This window comes from Trichoderma atroviride, chromosome 3 (assembly GCF_020647795.1).
Source record: "Trichoderma atroviride chromosome 3, complete sequence".
NCBI lineage: Eukaryota > Fungi > Ascomycota > Sordariomycetes > Hypocreales > Hypocreaceae > Trichoderma > Trichoderma atroviride.
Window position 1 is genome coordinate 1225268 of NC_089402.1, and position 26332 is coordinate 1251599.

Here is a 26332-nt window from a genome sequence, read left to right on the forward strand (position 1 = left end):
TTCACGATAGTTTCCTTTCGCTGTTTTTTCTCCTAACTTGCTGCCTAGAGATGATCCTCTATTCTCCTCACTCGCGTCCTCCGCTTTTCTGGGGCCGCAACCTATCAAGTGCCGGTTGCCAGCCCGTTGTGGCGTTTAAGAGAAACTGATACTGAGGAGAATGAAGTTGTCGTCGCGTAATGTAATTTTAATTAATCTCAGGCCAGATTATTCCCGCGTGAAGCCATCCCACGCCGGAGCCAAATGTACGAGCTCCGATTGCGGTGGGATGGCGGGATGGCGTTTCTGGAACATTGGCGGAAGACGACAATCAACCGTCAGTGTTTGGCCCATGTGTATGCCAAACAGACAACGGTCTCTCATTCAGGTGGTAGAAGAACGGGATCTGTATGGCCAGTGTCTCAAGACATTCATCATATACCCTCCTCTTATGACACGACAATGGACAGCACCTACAAGGCCAATCTCTCAGCCATTATCCATGACATAAAGACGATGCTTTTCAAACATCTACATCGCCAACCTCTCTGACATTCTTCCTTCTCACGATACAACAACGACGCTCAAACAGCATCAGCCGCGCTCACCGCGCTCCCATCCACCGCGCTCCCCCTCCTCATCGCCGCATCCCTCTTATACCGCGCCTCACTCGCCGCGCTCCCGCTCCTCGTCCTGCTCCTCACAATCGCCAGCCCCTCCGTGCCCATCTCCTCCACCGCCAGCGCCTCCTCGTTGGCCGTCTCCGGATCGCCCGCGTCCTGGCCCGGGTTCGCAATCTGGTACTCCAGCGCCTTGAGCAGCGAGTACACCGCAAACGACAGCAGCGCGCCCAGGCACGGCCCCAGCCAGTATATCCAGTGATAGCCCTCAAACCTGCCCGTCACCACCGCCGGGCCGAGGCTTCGCACCGGGTTGATGCCCGTGCCCGTGAAGTTGGTGCCGGCCAGGTGCGCGATGAAGACGCTGACGCCGATGCCCACGGGCGCGAGGAACGTGGCGCGGTGCTTCTCCACGGCGAGGAAGTACACCGTCAGCACGAGCTGCGCCGTGAGGAACATTTCGATGAAGAGGCCCTGCGCCGTGCTTGTGCCGCCGCCGAGGCTGTTTGTCACGTCGAGGTGGCCGGGCAGCAGGGCCGAGACGGTGGCCGCGGCGGCGATGCCCGCGATGATTTGCGTCGGCAGGATGATGAGTGCGCGGAGAGGCTTGACGGCTCCGACGAGGACAAGTCCCAGCGTGACCTATTTTGACAAGGGATACTCGTATCAGCATTATGACAGGTAAGGAGGAGCAGTAGTTCATTCGTCTTACCGCAGGGTTAAACATGCCCCCCCGTAACGCGATAAAACACCCACACATTCACCGCCAGCGCCGTCCCAAACGACGACGCAATGTACAGCAACGTGGCCGGCTCCAGCTTGTGGCCCTCCGTAGCCGGGTTGTTCTCGAGTGCCACCTGCGCCCCCATAAAGGACAGCAGCAGGAACATGAATGTGCCGCAGAACTCGCCCACGCCGATGACGAGGGCCTTTTCATACCGCTTGGAGAGGGTATGGATGCGGTTTGCGGGCATTGTGAAGGAGCCCGCATGCAATTACTTGTAAGTTTGGGGTGTAGTGTGCGTGATGTGATGTGATGTGCTTCATAAGATGTAATGATCAGACACTGTTTATATCTCAAGTTCTTCTGGTTTAAACAATCATCCAACACCATAAGACTCGACCCTCGAGAACATCTCATTTATATATACATTCACATGTACATCCCTTCACACACACACACCAAAAAAAATGAAATAAAACGGCCGTGTCTCACAAAAGCTGCAAGCAGCAAATCACACGACTCCCACAACACAACATCACAACTACCACGAAAACCTTTCCCAAAACAAGAAAGCATCAAACGCCGTTGTTGTGCGCCTCCCCTCCCTTCTGTGCGTCTGTCTCACGTAACACCTGTTTTTCTCTTCTTTCTTAAAGTGACTTGACACTTAATTGTACGACACAATGTCTCACTCACGAGAAATCGCCGGCAAAAGAGACTGGTCACTTGTGCTCACATTTACAGCATTGAAAACTTTGCAAATCTAGAATCCATCTCGCCATCGCAGCTTTCCTTTTGATAAAAGTTCAGGGTTCAATAATCCATGATTTCACTTTGTCTCAGACAACACGATAGTCTTGTTCCAAGCAGTGAAATCTCTCCGTGGGGCGCGGTCTGTGTGCGAGCGGCCTCTGCAGGATGACGTGGTGGGCTTGTACGCGGCTGGCCAGTTCAACCAACACTCGTTATCAACAGGAAGATGACAATGGACGGATATCAGCGGCATTGGTGATGGTAACAATTTTAATTTATGTCTGTTACCTGACTTATATTGCGCCAAGACTGCAATGATGTTGTTTTGTGATATCAACTTCCTTTGATCAATGTTCCTATACATGCCGTAATGGCATCTCGTAACTGAAAACGCTTCAGAGTGAATATCAAAGCTCAGGAGCCCAGCTCCATCTTAATGTTATGACTATACCAAATCGGTTCCTTGCCACCTTCCGACGGTATAACTACAAAGGTAATCTTAACTTTTCCCTCCTACTCGTATAGCAAGCAAGCAGTGCTCAAGCACGTCCACCAACCACTTGTGGCCACACTGCTCTTCTCCGAATCAACACTCTGTGAATCGAGCAGAAAAAAACAAACGCAAGCTGGTTCATATCATCCGTAAAATCGTAATCTATTATTCGTTAATAACGTGTGGCTGGTCTTCGACCAGAATCACAACCGTCAGTGTCGCTGCATATGCTTCTCTGATAGCACACGCCAGGCTTCGAATCCAAGTTAGTTTCAGTATTCAGGGATAGAAGCGATGAATCGTGAGACATACCATGTGTTGTGGACGTCCGCCACTATTGCACTGAGCCCCCAATGAGCGCACCAAGCCCTTGCCAGCACCTCATTGTCCCGAACTCCCACTGCATCTACCACGAGCACCTTCTCATCGTCAACGTCCCTATCGACAATGGCTTTCGCCACGTCTGCCGCCGGTGGAGGGCTCGAAGCTGTGCTACTAGGCCCAGAAACTTGACCGTCTCCGTACAGACCGCCCCAGTTGCGCACTTTTACAATCTCGTCTGCCTTGATGAGCTGATACTCGTAGTCGTAAAAAAGGGGGTGTGGGCCTTCCGCGCAGGGCCACGCCGAGACAAAGCTCACGTCGTACATTAATCTTAGCGGCCAGGAAACACCATCAATGGCGAATTGGACCTGGGCATCAAAGAGTCGAGGACCTACGGCATTGCTTTCGTGTGCTGCCGTGGAGACGGCTTTGAAGCTCAATAGCTCCATCCGTACCGCGTCGACCATGTACCTCGTGCTATCAAGCGTAGGTAGTTTGTACTCGCGCACAGGATATGTATCTGCCCGTGGCCCTAACGCATCGGACCTTGTGCTCATGCTCTCTACGTCCTCTCGGGCCATTTTCTGCTTCGGCTGCCGGGCTCGGATACGAGCAATCTGAGACCTGCCAAGGTCTACCGTAGGCCTACCAGGGCCAACCCAGCCTGCCACCGAATGACATGTCGGTGCCAGCACTTTACCCACAATGCAGCTCGCCGACCAGTATGTATGACTATTACGATACTGGAAGCCACATTGTGGGTGCATATGTGACAGCAAAGCAAGCTCATTCGTGGCGGGATCCGGGTCTAGATCGATGAGTGAGTTCATGATGAGGAACGAGAATGTCGGCTATCACATCATCCGTTAGCAAGATTTCCCCTCTGAGCTCTGCCTCCTCTTGACTGCATGTCCTGCCGCTACACCGGAGTTCACTTACGCCAGGAAGTACAAGGCCGCTAAAGTAGGCAAACGCATCCGAGCTTATGGAATCTAGAGCGAAATCTTCATCCTTCTGTCTTAGGCATTCCATTGTTTCTCTCAAGTTGGGCCACTTCATAATTTGAGCAAACTTTTTGAGCTGCTTTACTTGGCGCTTCTTCAGCTTATACCGCAGTTTTACTAGACGTCACCCCATTAGCTCCTGTGTTTCCCGCGCTCTTGTGCACCAATACTTGGCTTCCTTTCTCGTTTTTTGTTGTTGTTCCACCATCGAAGGAGTTACTAGAAAAAACATGCCACTTACCTTGTGTGGGCGAATCGCCGTACTCTTCAACTCGAACATTCTCCCGCCACCGTCTCGCGAGCGCCAAGTTCCATTTGATTGTAGGAGGCATCTGCTGTAACAGCTTCTCCTTGGCCCAGTCGTCGTGATGCCGCGAGTGAATACGAAGCTCCAATTCTAGACTAAGGAGCAGCTGATGGAAGAATTTGTGGTACTGCTCTCGGTGTTCCTCGTTTGTGCCGTTGAAAATGAAACGAGTCACAACCTGATTCTTTGGCTCTGTGTAATCGATCCAGTCTGGGCGTGACAGTGTCATGATCAGGTCGGCAATCTGTTTATCCAGCGTCTTGTGTGGACTTAGAATCTTGTCAGGATCTCGCAAGAAGCGCTTGTACAAAGATCGATACAAGAGGCCCAAGTCATCATCTTCCAGCCCCAGCTGCTGCAAATCTTGCAGTCGCGCAAAGATTTGCTCCAAGGTTACCGGCCGCGGTATGACACCCGAGTCTCGCAGCGCAATCTTGGACGGGATGTTGCTTGCTGCTGCTGCCCACTGGTTGAGCGTCACGGTGCCGCCTATGCGACCATAGAAGAAGGCATAGCTGGGCTGCTCTATCGTCTCCCAGGGGTACGATACGTGCCCGTGCGCCTGTATCTTCATTGTCATGAGATGCGACATGGCATCATGCGGCTTTGCAACGTCTGTGCCCCCTCTTCGACTCTTGGAGCTCGTCACGTACAGCGCATAATGCTGGTCCGATGTGTAGGGGATTGATTTCTTGCGCCCTTTGTAGGTCGGCGCACCGCGCGCAATGAGCTCGAGGGCATCCTGGTGGGAAAGCTCTTCGCGGTCTGATGTGGTGGCTGGAGGCCATCGCGCTGCTTCGCCTCCACTGGGCGCCTGCGCCGCGGGGATTTTGCGATTCTTGTCGCCGGCAGCAGCATTGGTAATGGTGTTGCTATTGCTATTGCTGTTGTAGTCGAGGTCACCGCCGCTGCCCCGTCTCTTGCCAAAGCTCGATTGAAGCCGTCCAGACAGCGATTCGTCCGGCCGCCGCCTCGTGGCCGATGACTTGGGTGAGCGCCCATGGATGTCACTGCCATCACCGCCCCCATCAATGGTCCGGCGCCTGCGTGGATGAAGCCCTAGCTCACGGCGCGATAAAATAAGACTGCTGCTGCCCTCGCTCATCCTGCGCTGCTGCCTCACCTGCTGCCCGTCGTGATCCTGCTGGTCTCGTGGCTGCGGCGGCGGCTGAAATTCTCGGTTCTCGCTGTAGTCTTCCCATTCCGGGTCGGCCTCTTCGCGCGCTTCTCCGCGCAGCAGCAGATCCTGATACTTGCGCACCACCCTGGACCCTCTCTTCATCAAGCTCTCCCCGCGTAGCAGCCCTCCCCAAAACTTGGATTTTTCTTTCCTTTGCTCCATGGCCATGGCCTCTCCTCACGAAAAAAAACCCACTCGTCTGCTTCCACTAGACGCTTTCCCCAAAAGCGCCCCAAGGCAAGAGACGGTAGGTTGAGAAAAAAATGAAGGTTTTCACGAAAAGTCGGTCAATCTCCCCAGTTTGGCGCGAACGCTGTGGTGCATGGCTAGCCAGCTTTCTTCCTTTGTCTTGTTCAACTTTTCGCCGGTAGCGAAAGCATCTTAGTTGATTGTGTCTGATGCGTGAGAGGTTCTTCCAGTGGCGCGATGCTATAATTTGTAGTCGCCGTCGGATATCACAGCATACCTAGCTGAGCGAAAAGGGAGGGAAAAAAGAGGGCGGTGGTCAAAAGCAATTGTAAGTTGCAAAAGGCAAGGGCGAGAAAAAGCGAGGTGTTGAGGCAGGACGGACGTACAACATGCCACAATAGGTAGCCGCCCGCGCCTACCGGTGACCAGCATCTGGCACCCACGGCAAACGAATGGCGAGACTTTTATTTTACACAGTGTTTTTTTCTTATAACTAGTTTGATAGCTTGAGAGAAAGAATAGAAGAAATCTAAATACTATTGTCAAATTCGACAATGGCATCTTCTTTTTCCCTGCGTCGTTGCAGCAATCTCCATGCCTTTTGTTTCATTGCGATTGTTCCCTCGTGCGCAAATACAATTAATCCTCCACATGCCATGCCCATCACAATGCGCTATTCTCCCTGGATCCTGCAAGATTTGAAATCACAACGAGCAATATTCTAGACTTTTCAAAGAACGCGAAGCCAGGTGTTTAGTAGAGCCATCATGGAATGGCAATCATACCTAGTAGTTTGTGATTGTGATTGTGATGCATGTCAAACAGCGGTCCTCCGCATAGCCTTTTCGGTACCAAATGCAACTGCATGCTGCATGCCGCACACTGCATATAAGCGCTGCATATGACAAAAATATGGAGTTTTACTACGCTGAATGGGAAAATGACAAGACAAAGAAAGACATGGGACGGGGTTAGTGCAGCATGGATTGCGGAATGCGACCAGGTGACCATTCACCCTGGCAATAATTTGAGATGCGAGACCCAATCACCGCCACCACAACCGAGGTCGGCACGCTGTTGGCTAATAGAATCACAACTCCTGTTGAATCAATTGCCTGTGTCCAGTATAAGGTAAAATAGCCTATACCACACACCGCATCATGTCCCTCTTGTACAATAGAGTAATAAACTAAATTAAACCGCAGCTCACTCCTTGGCTATCAACATCGCTGAGAAACTCTTCGCCGACAGCAGGGTGATATAAAAAGTACAAGCAAAGGTAGGTATGCATCGGCCATAACAATGTGTCCAAAAATCTTCAACACGGCCCTTTGAACTTCTTCAGCCTCGCTGCTATTATACACGGCATGTATACACGTATATACAGGTAGTGTCCACATGCACGCTCTTCTAAATCAACTCGTCCGTAATGGGCATTGGCATATCCGAGTCGACATTCTTCATCTTGGAAAATGCTTTCTGGTACTATACAATGTCAGCTGCACGCTCATTCGCCAATTTATAAAACCATCGCCTTCTTACCTGAAGAACAAGATTGACAATCAGCGCAATCATCATGGCCACGCTGATAATAATCGGCCCAATCATGTTATCAAAATCTTTGCCGCTCCTTTCCACAATCATACTCCTGCGAACCTGCTGGATGCTGTAGCCCCAGATGCCCGCAAACGCCGCGATGCCAATGTATACGATGCCGATCCACTGCGCAATCGCATTGTCGCCAGCCGCCGAGTATAGCGCCAGAGCCAGAGTGCCCTGCAAGATGGCAATGGACTGCCACTTGAGAAAGGTTCGCTCATTGGCCAGCCACACCTTGGGTTCAACCTTAAGATCTCCGGTGTTCTTGATCCATTGCGTGGGCTCGACAACGCCTTCGGGGAGACGAGCCTTCTGGGCGCGCTTAGCCCTGGCGTATTTGGAGAGAGACAAGCCAGGGAGAACTGCCGATAGGGTGCCGTATCCACTTGGTTGCGCTTGGGAAGAGCTGCCCTCGCCCTCTTCGTCCTGTGCTCCGTCTCTCCCTTGGGGTCTCTGTCTTAGAGAGCGAGACAAGTAGGCCGTGGCATCCGCTGCCATGCGCTCCGCCAAATATGATTTTCCGACAGGAGAGCTTTGTGCTGCCTTGTATGAGCTTGGGACAGTTCCGATGAGGCTTCCTACGGCCATGACATCGTCGGCACGCTGAGCTCGGCGCTGCTCTTCTTCTTCAAAAGCCTTCTGGGGGTCCTTGCGAATATCGGTTTCGAGATCGCCAAGCCAGAAGGGCAGGTTGTTAACGTAGTCGTCAAATAGGGAGGCAACTCCATGGACGAATTTGGAGAAGCGAGGAGATGGATGCACCAGGTGGGAGCCCATCAGATCCTCAATCCAGGTTGGCCGCTTGCGGCTGCCGTCCTCCTTGAGTTTAATTTCTAGCACAGCGTAGGGAAATTTAGATACTTCGCTCTGGTTGATATTCGGGAAGGGATACTTCATGTTGCTGTTGTCGATATCAGTGCGGTGCCATTCGTTGGGGTCACGGCAAGGCCTGCTCTTGTCCAAAGTGTCTTCGCGGATAAAGGCCAATTCGGTATCAATCGAGATGCGGACTCGGTCATCAGTAGGCTTCTGAAAAGCAGTGCGGACGTAGTTTGCTCTTAGCACTGGCGCCAGCTTCCTCTTCTGCTGGAACTCCTGCACTCTAGCAACAGTTGACTTGAAAGCCTCAATTTGTTCTGCACTCTCGCCTTGCCGCTCCATCTTTTGTGCAGTCTTCTCAGCCGTGTAGTCTCCATCTAAGAATTTCCTAATGTACTTGTCCTTGATCGTGAACTTGTGTTCCTCGCTCTTGCCGGTAGCATCGGCTGACTTTTGTTCCAGAAAGATCTCAGGCTTGGAGCTCAGCTGGCCGTACCATCGCAGACGCAGAGAGGTCACTTCTGACTGCTGTTCAACCTTCTCCGAGTACACTTCAAACTTGGAGTTGTCGAAATAGAGTGAGGTAATGGAAGGCGAATCGGAAGCATCGAGTTCTTTGGCAGACTGCTCACTATAAACCAGGGCGGGGAGACGACGGAGAATCAGGGTCTTGACTTCGAGTAGGTTGTCGGGGTGTACCCAAACTGCCAATTGCATGTTAGAAAGCCAAAAAAAGTAGATGATACAAAACAAGAAAATCCAGTACATTACTCACACTTATGGGCGGTGTATCGCTCGCCATTGTGCGTTTCCGCTGAAGCGTCCAAGTCGAGCGGAACCTGGTCGCCCTCCTCCAATTGCTGTCGAATGGCAAAGTACATGACGGACAGCTTATTTAGAAGAGGCGAGTAGCCCTGCTCCGAGTTGAAGGGCCGCTGAGCCAGGCTGAGCTGCATCATCGGCCGCACCTTGTAGCGGTCGCCCCTCTTGCGGTCATGCTTCTTGACGATCTTGAGGAAGCTCGTGTAGTTGATGTTGCTGTATTTCTTCAGGGCCTTGACCTCATTGGTAATCTCGTCAAGCTCGGCTTCGATCTGCCTGAGCTTTGAGGCGGCTGCCTCGCGGTCGGCATCCGATTTGCTGCCGCTGCCTTCAACCTCGGCGTTGGACTCGGCAGGCGGCGCGAACTCCTTGAGCTTCTCAAACGCGGTTTCAACCCTCTGTTTCAGGTCATCGAAGCGCTCCTGCTGGAATTGGGCGACTTTCTCGAGCTGCACGTTGAAAATCTCGTCACAGAAGCGGCTCTCGTCCTCCTCGGTCCACACAGTCTCGTCGTCTCGCTTATCCTCTCGCAGGAGGCTTTTGAGCTTGCCGTAGTCGACGTACTTGTCTTTCCATGGCGGGTATATCGACTCGCGCAGCGTCTTTCCGAACCGCATCTCGGAGCTTTATCTCGTGATGCCCTTTGTCGTCGGCAATCCTTAAAGGGGGAGAGACAATCGTCGGCCCGTCTCCTCGACGATCGTTTCAGCCAAAGTCGAAGCTTCCGCCGAGTTTTGCAGCGGTGAATCGCGAATTGAGTTGGAAGAAGCGAAATTGGCTGATGCAAATAAGCCAGAAGAAAGGAAACCAGATGAGGTTGAAGCGGAGGTGCAGCAAAAGAAAGAAACAAGGTTTTGTCCCGACTGATTCGGGGTCGGTCAAAATTTGGTTTTCCAATTGAAGCAAGGCAAATACGGAGTACAGCTTTGCCCACTACTACACCCTTCGAGCTCTGCCCACTATCCACTGAGTCCGCTATACTCATCTCGTGCGCGCCACTAGCCTCGCTATCCGGCGCGCCGAAGTAGGAAAAAAACAGAACCCCCCACTTGGAGCTGGCTGCCGCTGCGGTTCCACGAGCAAATGCGGCTAACTTGTACCGGCTTTCAGCGGGTTTCCGCTAGGTGCAGGTCTTCTGCAGGGCTCTGGAGCCTATCACCTCCCGCTAACCAGCACGTGCTGGCTGCTCGTTGATGCTACTGCAAGCAGCTGCTGGACCCAGATGCCAGGATCCAAGCAAAATGACGCAGGGCCCCGCAAGCAAAGGTTCAGTTGAACCGATTGGGCACCAGGGATAGGAAAATGAGATGAAAGAAGATTGGGCAAAAGAAAGAAAAAAAAACTCTAGAATGAGCTGAGGACTGGAAACATGTCTCAAATTCACAAAGCACATAGGTACGTGAAGACTAGTAGTCGAGGCTACATGTACTTTATACCACAGCAAGCCTTGACAATGTCTATGAACCCATCAAAATAACAAACATGGGCACAATCTCGTGCAGAACACATGCGGTATAACCGTTGAAAATTTCAATTGAACGCCTCTGACTCGAGTAAAGTACTCTCGGAATACGCCGTGAGACGGATTGGCCTCCTTCATCACATGAGTATTATTTCAGAAAACACTACAGGATTCTATAATTCCTCCAAGTGTAGCGTTGTGAGGCAATTGGACAGCGGTGCGAGAAAAAAGATGTCTACATCATTTGCTGCTAATATGGAATTAATGTCAATTTCCTCGATATAATTTATCACTGTTTTGCATTACTACATCTCCTCGAATTCCCCTCAGAAAGTCTCTCTACGTCTGGTGCAGACCTTTCATACTAAGCCATGTTCGTAAAATATTCCAAAGATGACAAGAGCTCAAGCTACAGTATTCATACGACCGTAGCTATGTGTAAGATTTGTATATTACTCTCTTGCTCTCCTTCGGCGCCCTTGGCTAGCAATAAAGCTTTCCATTGCCATTATTAAGGCAGGAATCTAGCAAAGAGTTTGTATTAGAAACCACTTGCAGACTGTTTGAATCCAATCTTGGAGGAAGAGACCCAAAACTCACTGAGATCAATAAATGCCCTAGCAACTTGTTGGTGTCCGTTACGACATTGGCATACAAATATCGTGTCATCCTGAAGGACGCAGTCTCTGCAGCTTTCTCCAAAGTGGCCGCTGATGCTAATAAGTATATGCCTAAAGATGGGTATCATTCATGACTTACTTGGCCAGGCACTGGAGAGGATTAGTATCAAAGCATGTTCAAAAAGCTGTAGAGATGAGACATCTTACTTTCAACATTCCATTAGCATTGCCGAGGCATGCATAAAGATCGATGGTGGAGGTTTGAACATGGGTACCATCGCCGTCTAAACAGTCTGCTTGGAGAGTATATGGTTCAATGAGACTGATATTGTCGCACAAATCCGCAAAATTCTGCCCAAGTACATGAGTGCTCATGGGGAGGATGAGAAGCAAGGATGTTGAAGAGAACTTCATAATGTCAAATCTCACTTGTTCGCAATAACTCGTTTGTTGGTGTGTAAGTGTATTGTTGAGTAAATGTATACCAGAGTCGAGGGTGAAGTCACCATTATATACAAGTCAACTGGTCTCCTGCCGCGTTACATACGTTTAATTAAGCATGTATTACTTCGGAAGACATCCAAGCGCTTGTGAGAAATCGTGTCTGTGCTTGACCTCACATGAGCCAATTACGAACAACGACCTATTAGGTATGAAGGCCTCGTGAGACGTGACCCTGATATCAATAGAATTACAATTAGTCACAGCTTGATAAACAGTTTTCCTGGCCACCTCCTAGACGTGCTACACAGCTCAACAAGATCAATCTAGTATGGAAAAAATACCTTGTGTAACTTGTGCAAGTCAATTAGAATTACGAACACGGAATGTCATAAAGCTATTCAGATCCCTGCGTATTTCAGCGCACTGCATTCTACACCGTGAAAAACCTGCCAGCCTCTTCAATTTACGGGAAGCTTTTCATCACATATGATACGATATTGCGTTGTCACATGCTGTTGTCCCCTGAGTAAAATGTGGTGTCAATTGAGACTGCCAACCTACTCCACGAAGTAAACAATCCTGGCGGTAGTGGCAGGATGTTTGTCCCTGAACTTTCTTCGTAGAGTAGGCTAGCAGTCTCAATTGACACCACAAGCCATATTAAGCAATTACTCGTCACACCTGAACCCTGGCTTCATGATCGCAAACATCCATTATACATAGAAGCCATGAAGACCGGCAGCCGTTTAGGGCAATCACATTGTCGATGCTTGCCAAGAATCTCAGCATTAGGATGACCGACTCGATTGTGGCTCGTTGATGCATCAGCACGGCTCAATGTCTTCCTCTCCGTATACAGACTGCCATACACACATCTTTTGCTTCATTAGTTTAATAACCTAACAAATATAATAAAGGCACATATAAAGGTATTCAAAAAATTTGTATATAAAAACTAATGCCATGGTATCATTGCTCAACAATTTAGCAAAAAAAAAAAAAAAAGGAAAAGCCAAGCAAAAGCCTAGATAGTAACAGTTTTCATCATGAAAGTATGCTTCGTAAACTCATGGCTTTGCCTCCCACCCAATCTACCTATCCCCCATCCTCTAATGCGCCGCCATCTTGGCGAAAATTTCCTGGGCAGTTCTCTTAACAATACCACCAGTCACAGGCAAGTTGGTGCAAGCCTCGAGATACAAATCCACCTCACGAGCAGCCATGCGGCCCTCGTTGATGCCCCAAACAATGAGCGACTGACCGCGGCGCGCATCACCCGCAGCAAACACGCCATCCACGTTGGTGCTGTACTTTCCAGGAGCGGTCTTGACGTTCTTGCGAGCGTCCTTCTCAATCTCGTCTCCCAAAACGCGAGCCTCGGGTCCGAGGAAACCCATGGCCAGCAGGACAAGGTCAGCAGGGAAGAATTGCTCAGAGCCCTCAATCTTCTTCATGTCCCAACCGCCACTGGGGTTCTTAGTCCACTCGACACGGACAGTGCTGATGCCCTTGACCTTGCCGCTACCGTCGTCAAGGAATTCCTCGGACATAATGCAGTACTCACGAGGGTCCTTGCCGTCATGCTGGCGGACTTCCGTGTGGCCATAGTCGACACGGTAAATTCGGGGCCACTGAGGCCAAGGGTTGTCGTTGGCTCGCTCATCCGGAGGCTGGGGCAGCAGCTCAAAGTTGGTGACAGACTTGGCACCGTGACGAACCGAGGTACCAATGCAGTCGTTACCGGTATCACCACCACCAATGACAACAACATGTTTGCCCTTGGCGGAAATGTAGGAGTTGTCGGCGAGCTGGGAGTCGAGAAGAGACTTGGTGTTCTTATGTAGGAACTCCATGGCATAGTGAATGCCCTCCAAGTTGCGTCCCTTGATAGGTAGGTCGCGAGCGACGGTAGCACCAGTGGCAATGACAACAGCATCATTGCTAGCCCGAAGTTCGGTGAGTGAAGGCTGGCCCTCAGCACCAATGGCTACGCCCGTCTTGAAGTTGATGCCCTCAGAGGCCATGAAATCAGTTCGACGCTTGACGATTCGCTTGTCCAACTTCATGTTGGGAATTCCGTACATCAAGAGACCGCCCAGACGATCGGCACGCTCATACACTGTCACGGTGTGGCCAGCTCGGTTGAGCTGGTCTGCGGCAGCCAGACCGGCAGGACCGGATCCGATAATAGCAATCTTCTTGCCAGTTCGGACCTCAGGGGGCCGGGGCACCATCCAGCCCATCTCAAAACCGCGGTCGATGATGGCGCACTCAATTGACTTGATACCAACAGGGTCACTGTTGATACCCAACACACAAGCGCCCTCACAAGGGGCAGGGCAGACACGACCGGTGAACTCGGGGAAGTTGTTGGTCATGAGGAGACGGTTGAGAGCATCCTTCCACTGGTTCTGGAAAACAAGCTCATTCCACTTGGGGATGATGTTGGAGATGGGACAGCCGGTATCAGACTGGCAGAAGGGAACACCGCAGTCCATGCAACGGGCAGACTGGTACTTGAGCTCATCTTCGTCAAGACGTGAGCTGATCTCAGCCCAATCCTTGGTTCGAGTAGCAACGGAGCGGTACTTCTCCGTGCGGCGAGCGTACTTCATGAAACCCTTGGTCTTATCAAGCACCAGAGCCCGCTTCTTCTTCTCAGCTGAGCTGTCTCCAATGGCCTCTTCCATATCCTGGAGCTTGGCGGCTTTGTCGTCCTTCTTGCCATGCACACCAGAAACGGCGGGGAGGTTGTACTCGGCACGCTTGGCTTCGGCAGCCTTGGTGGCCTCCTCTTCCAAGACACGCTTGTAATCCGTGGGGAGAACCTTCACGAACCGAGGCAGAGCACGGTTGAAGTCGACCAAGATACGGGCCGCTCGCTCGGATCCAGTGTAGTGATGGTGGTCCTCGATTAGGCCGCGGACGTAGGCAATCTCAGTAGGATCTTCGAGAGGGCCATACTCAACCATTTCGGTATTGAGCTTGGTATGGAAGTCCTTGTGGATATCCAAAACGTACGCAATACCGCCAGACATACCTGCGGCGAAGTTACGGCCAGTGCTGCCAAGAATGACAACCCGTCCACCAGTCATGTACTCGCATCCGTGGTCACCAACACCCTCAACAACAGCGGTAGCACCGGAGTTACGAACGGCGAATCGCTCAGCAGCAACACCACGGAAGAAGCATGTTCCGGCAGTGGCACCGTACAGACAGACGTTACCGATCAGAATATTCTCCTCGGCCTTGAAGACAGCGGAACGAGGGGGATAGACGATCAGGCGACCACCAGACAGGCCCTTGCCGACATAATCGTTAGAATCACCCTCTAATTCGAGAGTGACACCTGGTGCGAGGAAAGCACCAAAAGATTGACCGGCAGATCCCTTGATGTTGACATGAACCGTATCAAGAGGCAGACCCTCTCCACCATATCTCTTCGAGATTTGGTAAGACAGTGAAGTGCCCATAGCACGGTCGGTGTTGACAATGTCACACTCAATTCGGGACGGAAGTCCCTTGTCGAGAGTCAACTCGGCTTCAGAGATGAGCTTGTTATCCAATCGGACGTAAAGCTTGTGGTCCTGCTTGCGGACGTTGAAGGTGGCGACGCCAGGGCGGAGCCTGTGGGCAGGAGTCAGCAACAGAGACAGGTCAATGTTGGCGGTCTTCTTGGTGCGCAGATCGTCTCGCATCTTGAGGACTTCAACGCGTCCAACCATCTCATTAATGGTTCGGAAACCCAGCTTGGCCATGATGGCTCGGAGCTCGTTGGCTACATAGTAGAAGAAGTTGATAACGTGCTCAGGAGTACCATTAAACTTCTGGCGAAGTTCGGGGTCCTGGGTAGCGATACCGACAGGACAGGTGTTAAGATGGCATTTGCGCATCATAATGCAGCCCATGGCAACCAGAGGAGCGGTGGCAAAACCCCATTCTTCAGCACCGAGCAGACAAGCAATGGCGACATCGCGACCAGTTCGGAGCTGACCATCAGTCTGTACCACAACACGACCACGGAGATCGTTAAGAACCAGCGTCTGGTGAGTTTCAGCAAGACCCAGCTCCCAGGGGAGACCGGCATATTTGATACCGGTCCATCGAGAAGCACCGGTACCACCATCATGACCAGAGATCAAGATGTGATCGGCCTTGGCCTTGGCCACACCAGAAGCGACAATACCCACGCCAACCTCCGACACCAGCTTGACTGACACGCGAGAACGGGGGCTCGAGCACTTCAGATCATAAATCAGCTGCTTAAGATCCTCGATGGAGTAAATATCGTGGTGGGGAGGAGGCGAGATAAGTCCGACACCAGGTGTAGAGTGACGAGTGCGGGCGATGGACCTGGAGACTTTGTGACCAGGAAGCTCACCACCCTCACCGGGCTTGGCACCCTGGGCCATCTTAATCTGAAGCTCGTCGGAGTCGGCGAGATACGCAGAGGTGACACCGAATCGACCAGAGGCAACTTGTTTGATAGCAGAACGCATGGTGTCGCCGTTGGGGAGACGCTGGGATCGCTCCGGATCCTCACCACCCTCACCAGTGTTGGACTTGCCGCCCAATCGGTTCATGGCAACGGCAAGCGTAGAGTGAGACTCCATGGAAATAGAACCGTAGGACATGGCACCAGTGCAGAAGCGGCGGACGATGTCAGTCCATGGCTCAACTTGGTCAATGGGGACGGGATTGCAGTCGTCAAACTTGAAATCCAGCAGACCACGCAGAGTGCAAGACTTGATTTGCTCATACTCGCTTCGCGAGTAGGCCTCATATGACTTGTCATTCTTGGAACGGACTGCATCTTGAAGGTTGGCGATGGCAGTTGGGTCGTTGACGTGCGCCTCGCCACCATCGCGCCAGTGGTATTCACCAGACTCCGGGAGAGCCTTGATGCCGACAGTGTAGCGGGAGGGGAAACCAAGTTCATGGAACCGGAAGGCGTCTTCAGCGATAAGTTCAAAGGTAAGACCCTGGATGCGCGAAGCCGTACCCCTAAAGCACCTCTCAACAACTGACTCATCGAGGCCAAGAGCTTCGAAAATCTGAGCGCCCTTGTAAGAGGCCAGGGTAGAGATACCCATCTTGCTCATAACTTTCAGGATACCACCGTCGCAAGAGTGCTTGTAGTTGCGGATGAGCTCATCTTCAGTTAGCTTCTTCTTAAGAAGACCTTCTCTGCTGAGCTTGAGGATGCACTCCATGGCAAGGTAAGGGTTGATGGCATCGGCACCATAGCCGAGCAGCACGCACATGTGGTGGACTTCACGAGCCTCAGCAGTCTCGACCACTATAGCCGCCATTGATCGCCACTTGTTGCTGACGAGGTGGTGGTGGACCATGCCAGACGCCAAGAGAGCAGACACGGCAACACGATCGGCAGACAGGCCTCGGTCAGACAAGACAATGATTCGGTCACGCGCTTCAATGGCCGCAGTAGCCTCTTTACAGATCTCATCCAGATGCTTCAAGTAGCCCTCAACACCCTCAGACTTGGGGTAGGTCAGGTCAATTGTCTTGACAGTCCACTCAGGGTGGATGGAGGACATGTTCTTGATGGCATTGAATTCGGGAATGGACAAGATGGGACTGGGAAGAAGCAAGCGGCCACACTGAGAGGCATCCATCTCCAGCAGGTTGCCCTGAGGTCCAACGTAGCACTCCAGTGACATGACAATGGATTCTCGAATGGGGTCAATGGGCGGGTTGGTGACCTGGGCAAAGAGCTGTCGGAAGTACTCGTAGAGAAGGCGCGGCGAATCAGTCAAGCAAGCCAGGGGAGCGTCATTGCCCATGGAACCCAAAGCTTCCTTTTCGTCAGCAGCCATGGGAGCAAGCAGCAAGCTGACCTGCTCGTGAGTGTAGCCAAAAGCAAGCATCAGTGGGTCCTCCTGGAAGCGAGCTGCATCAGGCTTGGCAGCCAGGTCAAATTTGGCCTCCAAGGTCTCCAAAGTCTTGGGCAGGGTGATCAATTCGCTATCAAGCCAAGAGCGGAAGTCGTGTCTGTTTGCGACGGCAGCCTTGAGCTCTGCATCGTCGATGATACGTCCAGCCTGTGTATCAACCAGCAACATCCTACCAGGCTGCAGTCTGCCCTTCTGGATCACAGACTCGGGCTCTACTGGAATGGTACCGACCTCGGAAGCACAGATGATGCGATCATCGTCCATGACATAGAATCGGCAGGGACGCAGACCATTACGATCCAGGTTGGCACCGCAGTAGCGGCCGTCGGCGAATGTGAAGAGAGCGGGACCGTCCCAGGGCTCCATCTGGCAGGCAGCCCATTCGTAAAAGGCAGCCTTCTTGGGGTCCATAGAGTCGTTGCCCTGCCAGGCTTCAGGCACCATCAGCATGACAGCCTCGGGCAAGGAGAGCACACCATTGATGGTGAGCAGCTCCAGAACGTTATCAAAGGCAGCGGAATCGGATCCACCGTCCTCGACAATGGGGTACATCATTTCCAGCTCCTCTTTGAAGATGTCGGACTGCATCACGCCTTCACGAGCGCGCATCCAGTTCTTGTTGCCTCGCAGGGTGTTGATTTCACCGTTGTGGGCAGCCCATCGCAGCGGCTGAGCACGATCCCATGAGGGGAAGGTGTTTGTAGAGAAACGCGAGTGGACAAGAGCAAAGTGAGCCTCGTAATCGGCGTTGACCAAATCATGGTAGTATGAGTACACTTGGACGGGGGCAAGCTGTCCCTTGTAAACAATGTTCTTGTTCGACAAGGAGCAAAGATAGAACCAGTTGTGCAGGCCAATGGTGTGAGTGGCGCGTTTCCGCAACACGTACAATTGTCGCTCAAAGTACCGTTCATCGAACTGGGCTGGGTCGGTGGTCTCTGGGGCATTGCCGGTGCCGTATGCGGAGGCAAGGACAACAAAAGGCTGAGCAATGATGGGCTCGCGGGACTTGGCCGCAGGACCGAGCAAGCTGGAGTCGACGGGAGGCCGTCGCCATCCCAAAACCCGCAGACCCAACGATTCGGCAACATCTTCCAGCTGCCTCTTGGACTCTTCAAAGGTCTCTTCGTCGGGCTTAAAGAACAGGTTTCCTACAGCATATTGACCCAGAGGAGGCAGTTTAATGTTCTCCTCTCTCTCGAAGTTCTTGATGAAGAACCTGTGTGGGATGGATGTCATCACACCAGCACCGTCGCCATCTCGGGCGTCGGATCCCACAGCACCACGATGGGTCATGTTGCACAGTAGGTTTCGTGCTGACGAAAAAAGTCAGTATTTCGTCTCTCGGAATTTATCTGTAGCAACTTACCATCGCTAACAATCTTGTGGCTTGCCTTGCCCTTAATGTGGCTAGAATTGGCAGGTTAGCAGAGCTGTATTATACCATGGCGAACATCCGCCAGAAGACGTCAAGTCAAGGCAACTCACCAAGCAAAGCCTACACCGCAAGCATCCTTTTCATAGGATGGGTCATACAGACCCTGCTTCACCGGCAGGGCGCCAGCCCATGAGTCATTGTTCTTGTCCTGATACTCATACGGATGGTATTCCTCCTTTTCAGCGTCGAGTTCAATTTGTCGGTCGTCGAAATCCTCGAGATAGCCCATGCTAGGCGAGGCTCCGTTTGCTAAATATTGGTCGGGTACGATTGACGAGGGAGCGTTTGCTCACAGCTGTGTCGTATCGTAACTTGGAAGTGTATTTCTGCGCTCAGCACAGATCTAGAGAGGCAATCTGGAGTTAGTTGACGGCCCGCAGAAGCTCTCAATGAGGAGAAATCGGGAAAGAGGACGGGAGCAACAAGAATAAGAATGTGGACAATGCGGGGTAAAGGGAGAAGAGGAAATTGATAGAAAACCCAATGCCATGACTGGGCGGCAGCCTCCGCTGGTGCCGGATTGTCATCGCTGGATGAGGTGCACAGCTCGAAGAAGCCTCGATGTACTGTCGCACACCAAGGCAGGGCTGCAAACGCCTAGGCCAGCAGTGGGTGGGGACCCTGCCTCAGCGCTGCAGGGGGGCTTGTCTCACTGTGACTTAGCACTGGCAGCCCTAAGCCCCAGCAGCCGAATCCCAATTTTTAAGCGTTTGCGCGGCCAACAGCATGTGAGATGATGACGCTGGCGTCGGGATTTTCCCCCACGATGCCCCTCATGCCCACAATAACTTGCCCATTGCGTCCGCTTGGCGCCCGTGTCTCAGACCAGCCTGAGTTGCTTGCGCAGTCGACACCGTCATCGGCAGAGGAAAACAAGGCAAATGAGGCCAGGTCGCTGGACGACTTTTTTTCCCTTTGGCGTGTATTTTCTGCTGAGATTGCAATTGGGGAGACGGTAAAGGCATTGATTGTATTGCAGGCATGATATTGCACCAGCAAAATCGCACAAGGCTCCACGAAAAGCGAGATGGGTGAAAATCGCCAGACCAAATCGATGAGCTCATGAGAGAGAAGCGGAGGGTTTGAGGATTTGGCGCAATAATGAGAACCAAAAGGCGCATTTTGGAGTCCAAACATTGTCTTCCAATTCGCAATCATCTCGACCTGTTCAAGCGCCAATCTCGAATTCCCTTCTTCTTCTCCTTCTCTTTCTCTCCGGCAGTCGTGGTTCTCTATCTCAATTGAGTTCAAGCAGCGTCTATTATCGATCTTGGTGGGTTGCGAGCTATCCGCAGAAGCCGCCAGAATCCTGATAACATGGGCGACTGCTTTTTCCGATTTCCCCCATCTCGCAAAAGTAGAGTTGGCGCCGGCAGATGCAGCGAACCTTGTGTGTGGACTTTTTCGCACTTGCTTTTGGGGTAAGGAGACTAGGGGAATTGAGGAAGATTTGGAGAACTACCTATATGGTGGGAGATGGGAAGAGGGTCATCAGCATCGAATAACTTACCGGCTTGTGAAGTTCAAGTGGTATCAATGAGACGCTTTGCGCTCTGCAAGTATGAACAGCACGCCACAAGGGAGAGTAGAAGAGAAGAGAGCGAGGGAGAAAGTGAAGCAAGTAAAGCAGAAGAGAGGGGGGGAGGGAGGGAGGATGGGCAGCGGAGAGGCTTTATTATAGACAGAGGAGGCGTCCAGAGTCTCCAGTTGTCCGAGTCTATTGCTCAGAACTTGGCTCTCTGCCAAGGCATGGATCTCAAGAAAGTGGTCCGAGCAGACGGACAGGAGTCTTCATACCAGCAACCGCAGAGCAGAACAAGTACATGTCAAGCGGCATGCTAGTCGCTTTGTGATATAGACCCGGACGACTAAACACCAAGTCGCAGCCGACAGTGGGGGGCTCGAGAACCAACCGCCTGAAATGCGGCGCTGTGAATGGCGCGGCGCCTCCCAGCGACGAACTGGCATTGCTTTTTAAGCGGGCCGATCTGCCCCTCCACTGAAGCACATGTCAGAAAACACCGCAAGCTCCGGGGGGTGTGCCAATGGCAATTTCCCTTGCTGGCTGTAGGCATTTCATGCCATGGTGCCTCGATTCGTCGAGCGAGTACGGGGACGCGGGATGGGAGGTTTCATTCGTCGGTAGCACAGCGACGGCGCCGATGCGCGGAGACTGAGGCCCCTCCAAGCCCAGGAATTCTCGTCTCTCGCTGATGTCAATCCGTTGAAGCTGCATCCAAGGTCGCGCTAGCCTGGGTTCGCAGGCAAAGAGCCCCAGTGGCATTTTGTATTGAGGTTGTTGGTATATGCTGAATGTCGCATCTGATGGATCTTCGGCCGAGTACGTCACACTCCTTTTGCGGCAACACAGGCAAAAATGGCCCTCGGCTGTACAGCAAAGCCAATTGCTAAGCAGCAACGCTGTTGCTCCAAACCCGATCCTCTCCGACTGCATTCCTTGCAGTCGGAATTCGTTCAAGTCGCTGAGGCTTCTGTTGGCTCCGTCTAGAACGTGGCCATACGTAATAAGAGCCTCAGGCAACGGCAGCTCCATCGCTGACTTCTCGCGATTTCCCAATCGGGCTATCGATTACCCTCAAAAACCAAATTATTACCCCCATTAAACCTTTCCATTACCCCCATGAAACTCGCTGCTGTATTTGCATTACCCTCAAATTACTTGCAAAAATCATGAAAATTCTCTAGAGGAACAGACGGTGTTGAGGCCAGCATGTCCAAATGGACTGGTAATTTCCCCGGGCAATACCTAGTTGCGAGCACAAGACTCGGCTGCACCAAGGCGGCCTTGCAACTCCGTCGCTTCTTCTTACAACCGCTGACCACAAGCCAGGCCCCTCCCTTCAATCTTCGCCTCATGGGTTGCTGTCACAATAATATGAGACGACTAATTCCCGGCTCTCTGGTTGGCTCCAGGCAAGCTGACGCTCATCTCAGCGCCTATCTAGATGGCCAGATGGCTAGCAGCACGCTTATCCAGTCGTCGAGAAATTTGGTTTGCAACATGCTTTGTGTAAGAGAAATCCGAGCGAGCGAGGAGCTAATATTGTCCGAATGCGGCAGGGTTTCGCAGTCAACCCCACAGCATCTCTACTACCTTGCCAGGATCATCCCAGACTCCAAGGTAGGGACCCTGCGGCCGATGCACACGAGGATCTGTGGCTGACGGCTTGGAGCTTAGCAGTGCAGCCAATCACAAACGACCCTTTTCCAAATCCCGGTCGCTGCGTGGCCGATGTCGCGCTCAAGCTCCAGCGCCAACGAAGCATGCTCTTCAAGGACGGGGACCCTAAAATGGCACCGAGAGATTTGGCGTCCGGAGAGAGACCCAGCAGAGGAAGTGGTCGCTGCAATTTGCTCTTACAGTAACAGCAGCACCGTTGCGAGACTACTCGGCTGGTGCCAGATTGTGCTGAGATTGTGCTGAGACAATGGCAACCCCTCCCGGAAATCTGGCGCCATACGCCCATCAGCCTGCGATACCTCACGTCGTCATGGCCACACGTGCCACAATTCTTCAGCCGTGCTTTGACATGCCTAAACGGAAAGGTCGGTTGCACTTTCTGGCTGCAAGATGGATAAGATGAGGGTGCAAAGCCGGGGCTGGGCATGCGCGGGCGATGCAGACACTGGCCGGGGGTGCTGGACCACAGATGCTTTTATGGATTTTGCCCGCGCCAGCGGCGCCATGTTTGGGAACAAAGAGGCCATATAGGAGAGCGCGCAGCTTGAGAAGAAACCTCGTCAGCCAATGGAGCACAAGCGTCGTCGATGCCTGCAGCACCAGCGTGCGTAGCGTCGCAGAGAGACTCGATTATAGCAACCCTACTCTTTGCGATGCACCCCCATTTTGGCCTGCTACTGTACAGTACAACATTCTTGCAGTCTAGCGAGCGCAGACAAGAACGTCGACCCATCTTCTGCGCGTGGTGGTGGTACTTCGGCCGTGCTCACTCAAAAAATCGACATCAGAAAACTGGCACCTGCAGCCAATCAGCATCCCAGCCACCGCTGTCGTCCTTATCTCAGGCCAACCAAGATTGCCGGCCCGTTGCCCGAATCTTTGGCGCTGCAGATAGCGGCAATAATAGCCTGGAGCTACTCGAGAACTGATACGAGCCACCTCGCCACAAACGAGACATGTTTGCTGCTACCTTGCAATAGTGGCTCTGGCCGACAGCCTAGGGCACTTCTATGGTTGCACTCACACAAGTCATGGTGACATCCGAAATGAGGTGACGGCCCTGCCATTTGCACGTACCCCAGAGGCGTGCACCAGTTGTGCTTTTATGAGGCTCTCTGTTCAAAGACGACAAGCTCTCAACCGCAGGCTCCAACTCTGGATACAGCGGACACAGCAAGACAAGACGAAACAGTTGTACTATGGATATAGTCAGCATCTCAGTTATGCCACCAACCGCTGCGATGGCTGCCTGCTCACGATCAAGCCAGCCACTTCTAACTGAGGTACTAGTATTTGGATGTTTTGTAATCCAGAACGTGTCATCTTAGCTCGGTCAAAACCCACTCTTTACGTGCATCGTACATTCGTTTCTCAGGATAAAATGCAACGGCGTCTGCTCGTGCTAGTGCCATTTTTTCCGTCATCTAGTCCCTAATTAACCAGGGCCTATTTTCCCGAACCAGATGGCGGGGCTTGGGGGGTGTGTGGTGTGGCCTTTATCCCAGATCACTGGTCAACTCCATCACAGGTGTGCAGGCGCCTTTTGAATTCTTATAAATATCAACGCGGAGAAGTCTCTTTGCGGCAGCAGCAACAACGCGAGAATGGAACGTTGGTGAAGAATGCGCACCACCGAAGTCGGTCATCGTGGCTGCTAGTGCAAGCTGCGTATAGATGCTGATCCTGCCATCAGCTCTCGAAGCATACAAGCAGCTACAACTGACTCGAAACGGTAATTTGCCCGCTGCTTTGTCGTACGACTGTCAAAGTCGCCGAAAGAGGAGCTTCTGGGCAATTCATTTTATGATAATGCTAATCCAGAGGAATTAGGACAACAGGCTAGGCTTCGTGTATCAGTGTTCTCGGAAAGATTATTAGTTGGCCTTTTCCTATTATAAATCCATCTTCCTTGCCCGTCGACGCTGTTTCTCGCATTTTCCCGGCGAAATTCCGCCTGTTACAGCCTGAGCTCCGTCTGAACGCTTGGTGGTTCACCGAAGGCGGAGTTACAAACGAGGGCCCCCATTTTGCGACTTTCCACGGCAGGAAAAATGAGGATGGGGGTCCGCTGGTCATCCCGAATTCTCCCGATATCCACTCTGATGCTGAGGGCTGTTCTATGACTCTTTGTCTGAGAAAAGCGCCGAAAAGGACAAATAAAGAACAGATGAAACGGCCCATTGTTTTGTCCGGCTGCTCTTCAGGTTCATTCTCAAGTAACAGCACTCTATGTAGGCCGAGGGAATGACAATACTCCCAGCTTGACAGCGCTTCTCCCACTGGCATGGGCGAGGCAAAGCCCGTATTATAGAAGTCTAAACAGCTAGTTTCCAGAAGCATTCCAGAAGCATTCAATAGCGCTTTGCTGAGCAATTTGGCAGCCTCATCATAGAACTATTTGCTGTGTTGGCAGATGGATGAGATGATTCGTAGTGGTTTCGAGCGTTATACTGTAACCGCCCTTGGAACGCGCTTGCGCTTTAGACGCCACAAGCGCGCTGCGGGGCTAAGCCTATCACGGGCCGTATTTATCAACAATGCTCAACTTCACGATCCAAGACTCGGCATTGATAACTTGTCGGGATTTGCGTTCTAATGCGCCTCAATGTTTACAACGCTGCCAGATTTCACACCGCGAGATGTATGGATATCCTGATCACCATCTAAACGCACCAAAATTATGCGCTGACTGTCAATTGTATCGTGGTAGTCGCACTCTCTGTGGTACTCATCCTCTAGGAATCCCTTCATTCCTCCAGGCCCAGTCGACCACCTACACGCGGATCCGAACAGCAATCACCATGGCCAAGCGCACTCACGCCAGCGCGGGCAGCTCATGGAGCGAACACTTCTCGCGCGCCTCGCTACGGACGAACAAAAAATGCACCGACGTCGGATGAATGTGCAGAACTTTGGAAGCACCTGGCTAAAGCCTCCCGGAGTACCCAAGACTCTGCACCAGATGCGAGAGGAGAAGCGCGAACAGGAGGAACACCAAGAAGCCATGAGGCGAGAGCAACTTGCTCAGGAACTAGCAGAGGCGGAAGGTGGCGGTACAATGGACGAAGGCATGATGGACGATGTACAGCTTGATGGAGCGCAAGACTTGGACGATGAGATTCCGGATGCGGACGATGCTTTTAACCCAAGCAGCGACGACAGCGAAGAAAATGACGATGACGATGGTGAAGATATCGATGACGAAGAGTACTACGAACAGGCGTTGGACGAACAAGAGGTCTACGAAGAAACCGTACGACAGGAGACAGAGTACGAGCTGGAAGCTGCACGTATGAGGATGACAGACGACGCCTTCCGGGAAGCCCTCGTCCGCGGCGACCCAGAAGCAGACGGCAGCATATATGGCGGCGCAGAAGAAGAAGACGACGAGAGCAGGAGCCAGATACTCGACGAGGACGACTTCGCCCACGACGGCACCCTGGACGATGGAATGGCGGGCGACATGGACGCTAATCTCGACGACGACATCCCCGAAGCAGATGACGGCGGCTACGAGCATACCGACTCCGAAGCCGACGCCAGCAGCAGTGCTCATTACAATGAGGAAAACGAAGGGGAGGAAGGCGATTCCACCGACATCAGCTTTGTGCCGGCGCGCTCTACGCTCCTTGAAACCCCTGGATCTCCTACGCTGCCTCGCCAAGCGGGGTCACACACAAGGCAGGGCTCTCATAGAAGATCCCGTGCGAGCATGGATCTGAGCAGTCTGCTGTTGCAGGACGAGAGCAGCTTTATGACGCCGATGGCGAGCAGTCCTGCGGCAATGAGGCGGAGACAGGGCCAGCGGAAATGAGATGATTGTTATTATTAGTGTTGTTATTTTGTTTTGTTGTCTGTTGTAGGTAGGAAAACATAGCTTAGATACCCCTGTTTTTATGAAACTTTTTTATTCTTCTCGGAACAGGAAGTTGATCAAAATTTCAGCAATTAAATGCAATTATTAGGATTTATATTCCAAATAGTTTATATAGATGGATGAAATATCACAACGTTCATGGGGACAAAGAGTGAATCGAGATGTAAAGAATGATAGTAGCCTCGTAGTAAGGTTCTTGATGATATTAAAATGATTTATATAGATGGCTCTTAGCCCGTATCAAAGAAAATCCACTCGCTTTTATTTCACAGTCAAGACCTCCCCCCTTACACATTCATGCAGCTCATTGTATTTCTCTGCGAAAAAAGACAGAACAGATGACCAGAAACGGCAGCAAAAACTCCCCCAAAAAAACGCCTGCCCAAGATGCACCTTTGAAAAAAAAAAAAAAAAAAAAAAAACATTGTCTGCCAGGAAGAAGAAAGTAGATGCAAAAGAATATGCACTGTTTTCTGCTCGTAACCACGGGAGGCTATGATAGAAACGTCATCGCTATCGCGTGAAATCCGTATAAAAAGGGGAAGAAAAAAAATATGTTGT

The 26332-nt window shown here is 51.9% G+C and overlaps 8 protein-coding genes across 8 annotated transcripts; 2 read left to right on the plus strand and 6 right to left on the minus strand.

The window, feature by feature from the left end:
- Window positions 1–563: 563 nt before the first annotated feature.
- Window positions 564–1058, minus strand: TrAtP1_005621 (uncharacterized protein; the record flags this gene model as incomplete). Its single annotated transcript, XM_014088976.2, has 1 exon — window positions 564–1058. The coding sequence occupies one exon, from the start codon at window positions 1056–1058 to the stop codon at window positions 564–566; it is 495 nt and encodes a 164-aa protein (XP_013944451.2).
- Window positions 1059–1391: 333 nt separating this feature from the next.
- TrAtP1_005622 (uncharacterized protein) lies at window positions 1392–2122 on the plus strand (the record flags this gene model as incomplete). The annotated part of the gene is made up of 2 exons (XM_066112793.1): window positions 1392–1600; window positions 2068–2122. 2 exons carry the CDS (start codon window positions 1392–1394, stop codon window positions 2120–2122), a joined length of 264 nt encoding a protein of 87 aa, XP_065968879.1.
- Window positions 2123–2734: 612 nt separating this feature from the next.
- On the minus strand, window positions 2735–5552 carry TrAtP1_005623 (uncharacterized protein; the record flags this gene model as incomplete). Its single annotated transcript, XM_014088993.2, has 4 exons — window positions 2735–2822; window positions 2882–3744; window positions 3833–4014; window positions 4139–5552. The coding sequence occupies 4 exons, from the start codon at window positions 5550–5552 to the stop codon at window positions 2735–2737; spliced, it is 2547 nt and encodes an 848-aa protein (XP_013944468.2).
- A 1431-nt stretch (window positions 5553–6983) lies between these two features.
- TrAtP1_005624 (uncharacterized protein) lies at window positions 6984–9430 on the minus strand (the record flags this gene model as incomplete). The annotated part of the gene is made up of 3 exons (XM_014089183.2): window positions 6984–7058; window positions 7116–8695; window positions 8767–9430. 3 exons carry the CDS (start codon window positions 9428–9430, stop codon window positions 6984–6986), a joined length of 2319 nt encoding a protein of 772 aa, XP_013944658.1.
- A 3018-nt stretch (window positions 9431–12448) lies between these two features.
- TrAtP1_005625 (uncharacterized protein) lies at window positions 12449–18921 on the minus strand (the record flags this gene model as incomplete). The annotated part of the gene is made up of 3 exons (XM_014089181.2): window positions 12449–18570; window positions 18624–18664; window positions 18743–18921. 3 exons carry the CDS (start codon window positions 18919–18921, stop codon window positions 12449–12451), a joined length of 6342 nt encoding a protein of 2113 aa, XP_013944656.1.
- A 473-nt stretch (window positions 18922–19394) lies between these two features.
- TrAtP1_005626 (uncharacterized protein) lies at window positions 19395–19850 on the minus strand (the record flags this gene model as incomplete). The annotated part of the gene is made up of 1 exon (XM_066112794.1): window positions 19395–19850. One exon carries the CDS (start codon window positions 19848–19850, stop codon window positions 19395–19397), a length of 456 nt encoding a protein of 151 aa, XP_065968880.1.
- An 853-nt stretch (window positions 19851–20703) lies between these two features.
- Window positions 20704–21246, minus strand: TrAtP1_005627 (uncharacterized protein; the record flags this gene model as incomplete). Its single annotated transcript, XM_066112795.1, has 1 exon — window positions 20704–21246. The coding sequence occupies one exon, from the start codon at window positions 21244–21246 to the stop codon at window positions 20704–20706; it is 543 nt and encodes a 180-aa protein (XP_065968881.1).
- Window positions 21247–24499: 3253 nt separating this feature from the next.
- Window positions 24500–25708, plus strand: TrAtP1_005628 (uncharacterized protein; the record flags this gene model as incomplete). The annotated part of the gene is made up of 2 exons (XM_014089180.2): window positions 24500–24535; window positions 24605–25708. 2 exons carry the CDS (start codon window positions 24500–24502, stop codon window positions 25706–25708), a joined length of 1140 nt encoding a protein of 379 aa, XP_013944655.2.
- Window positions 25709–26332: the final 624 nt, after the last annotated feature.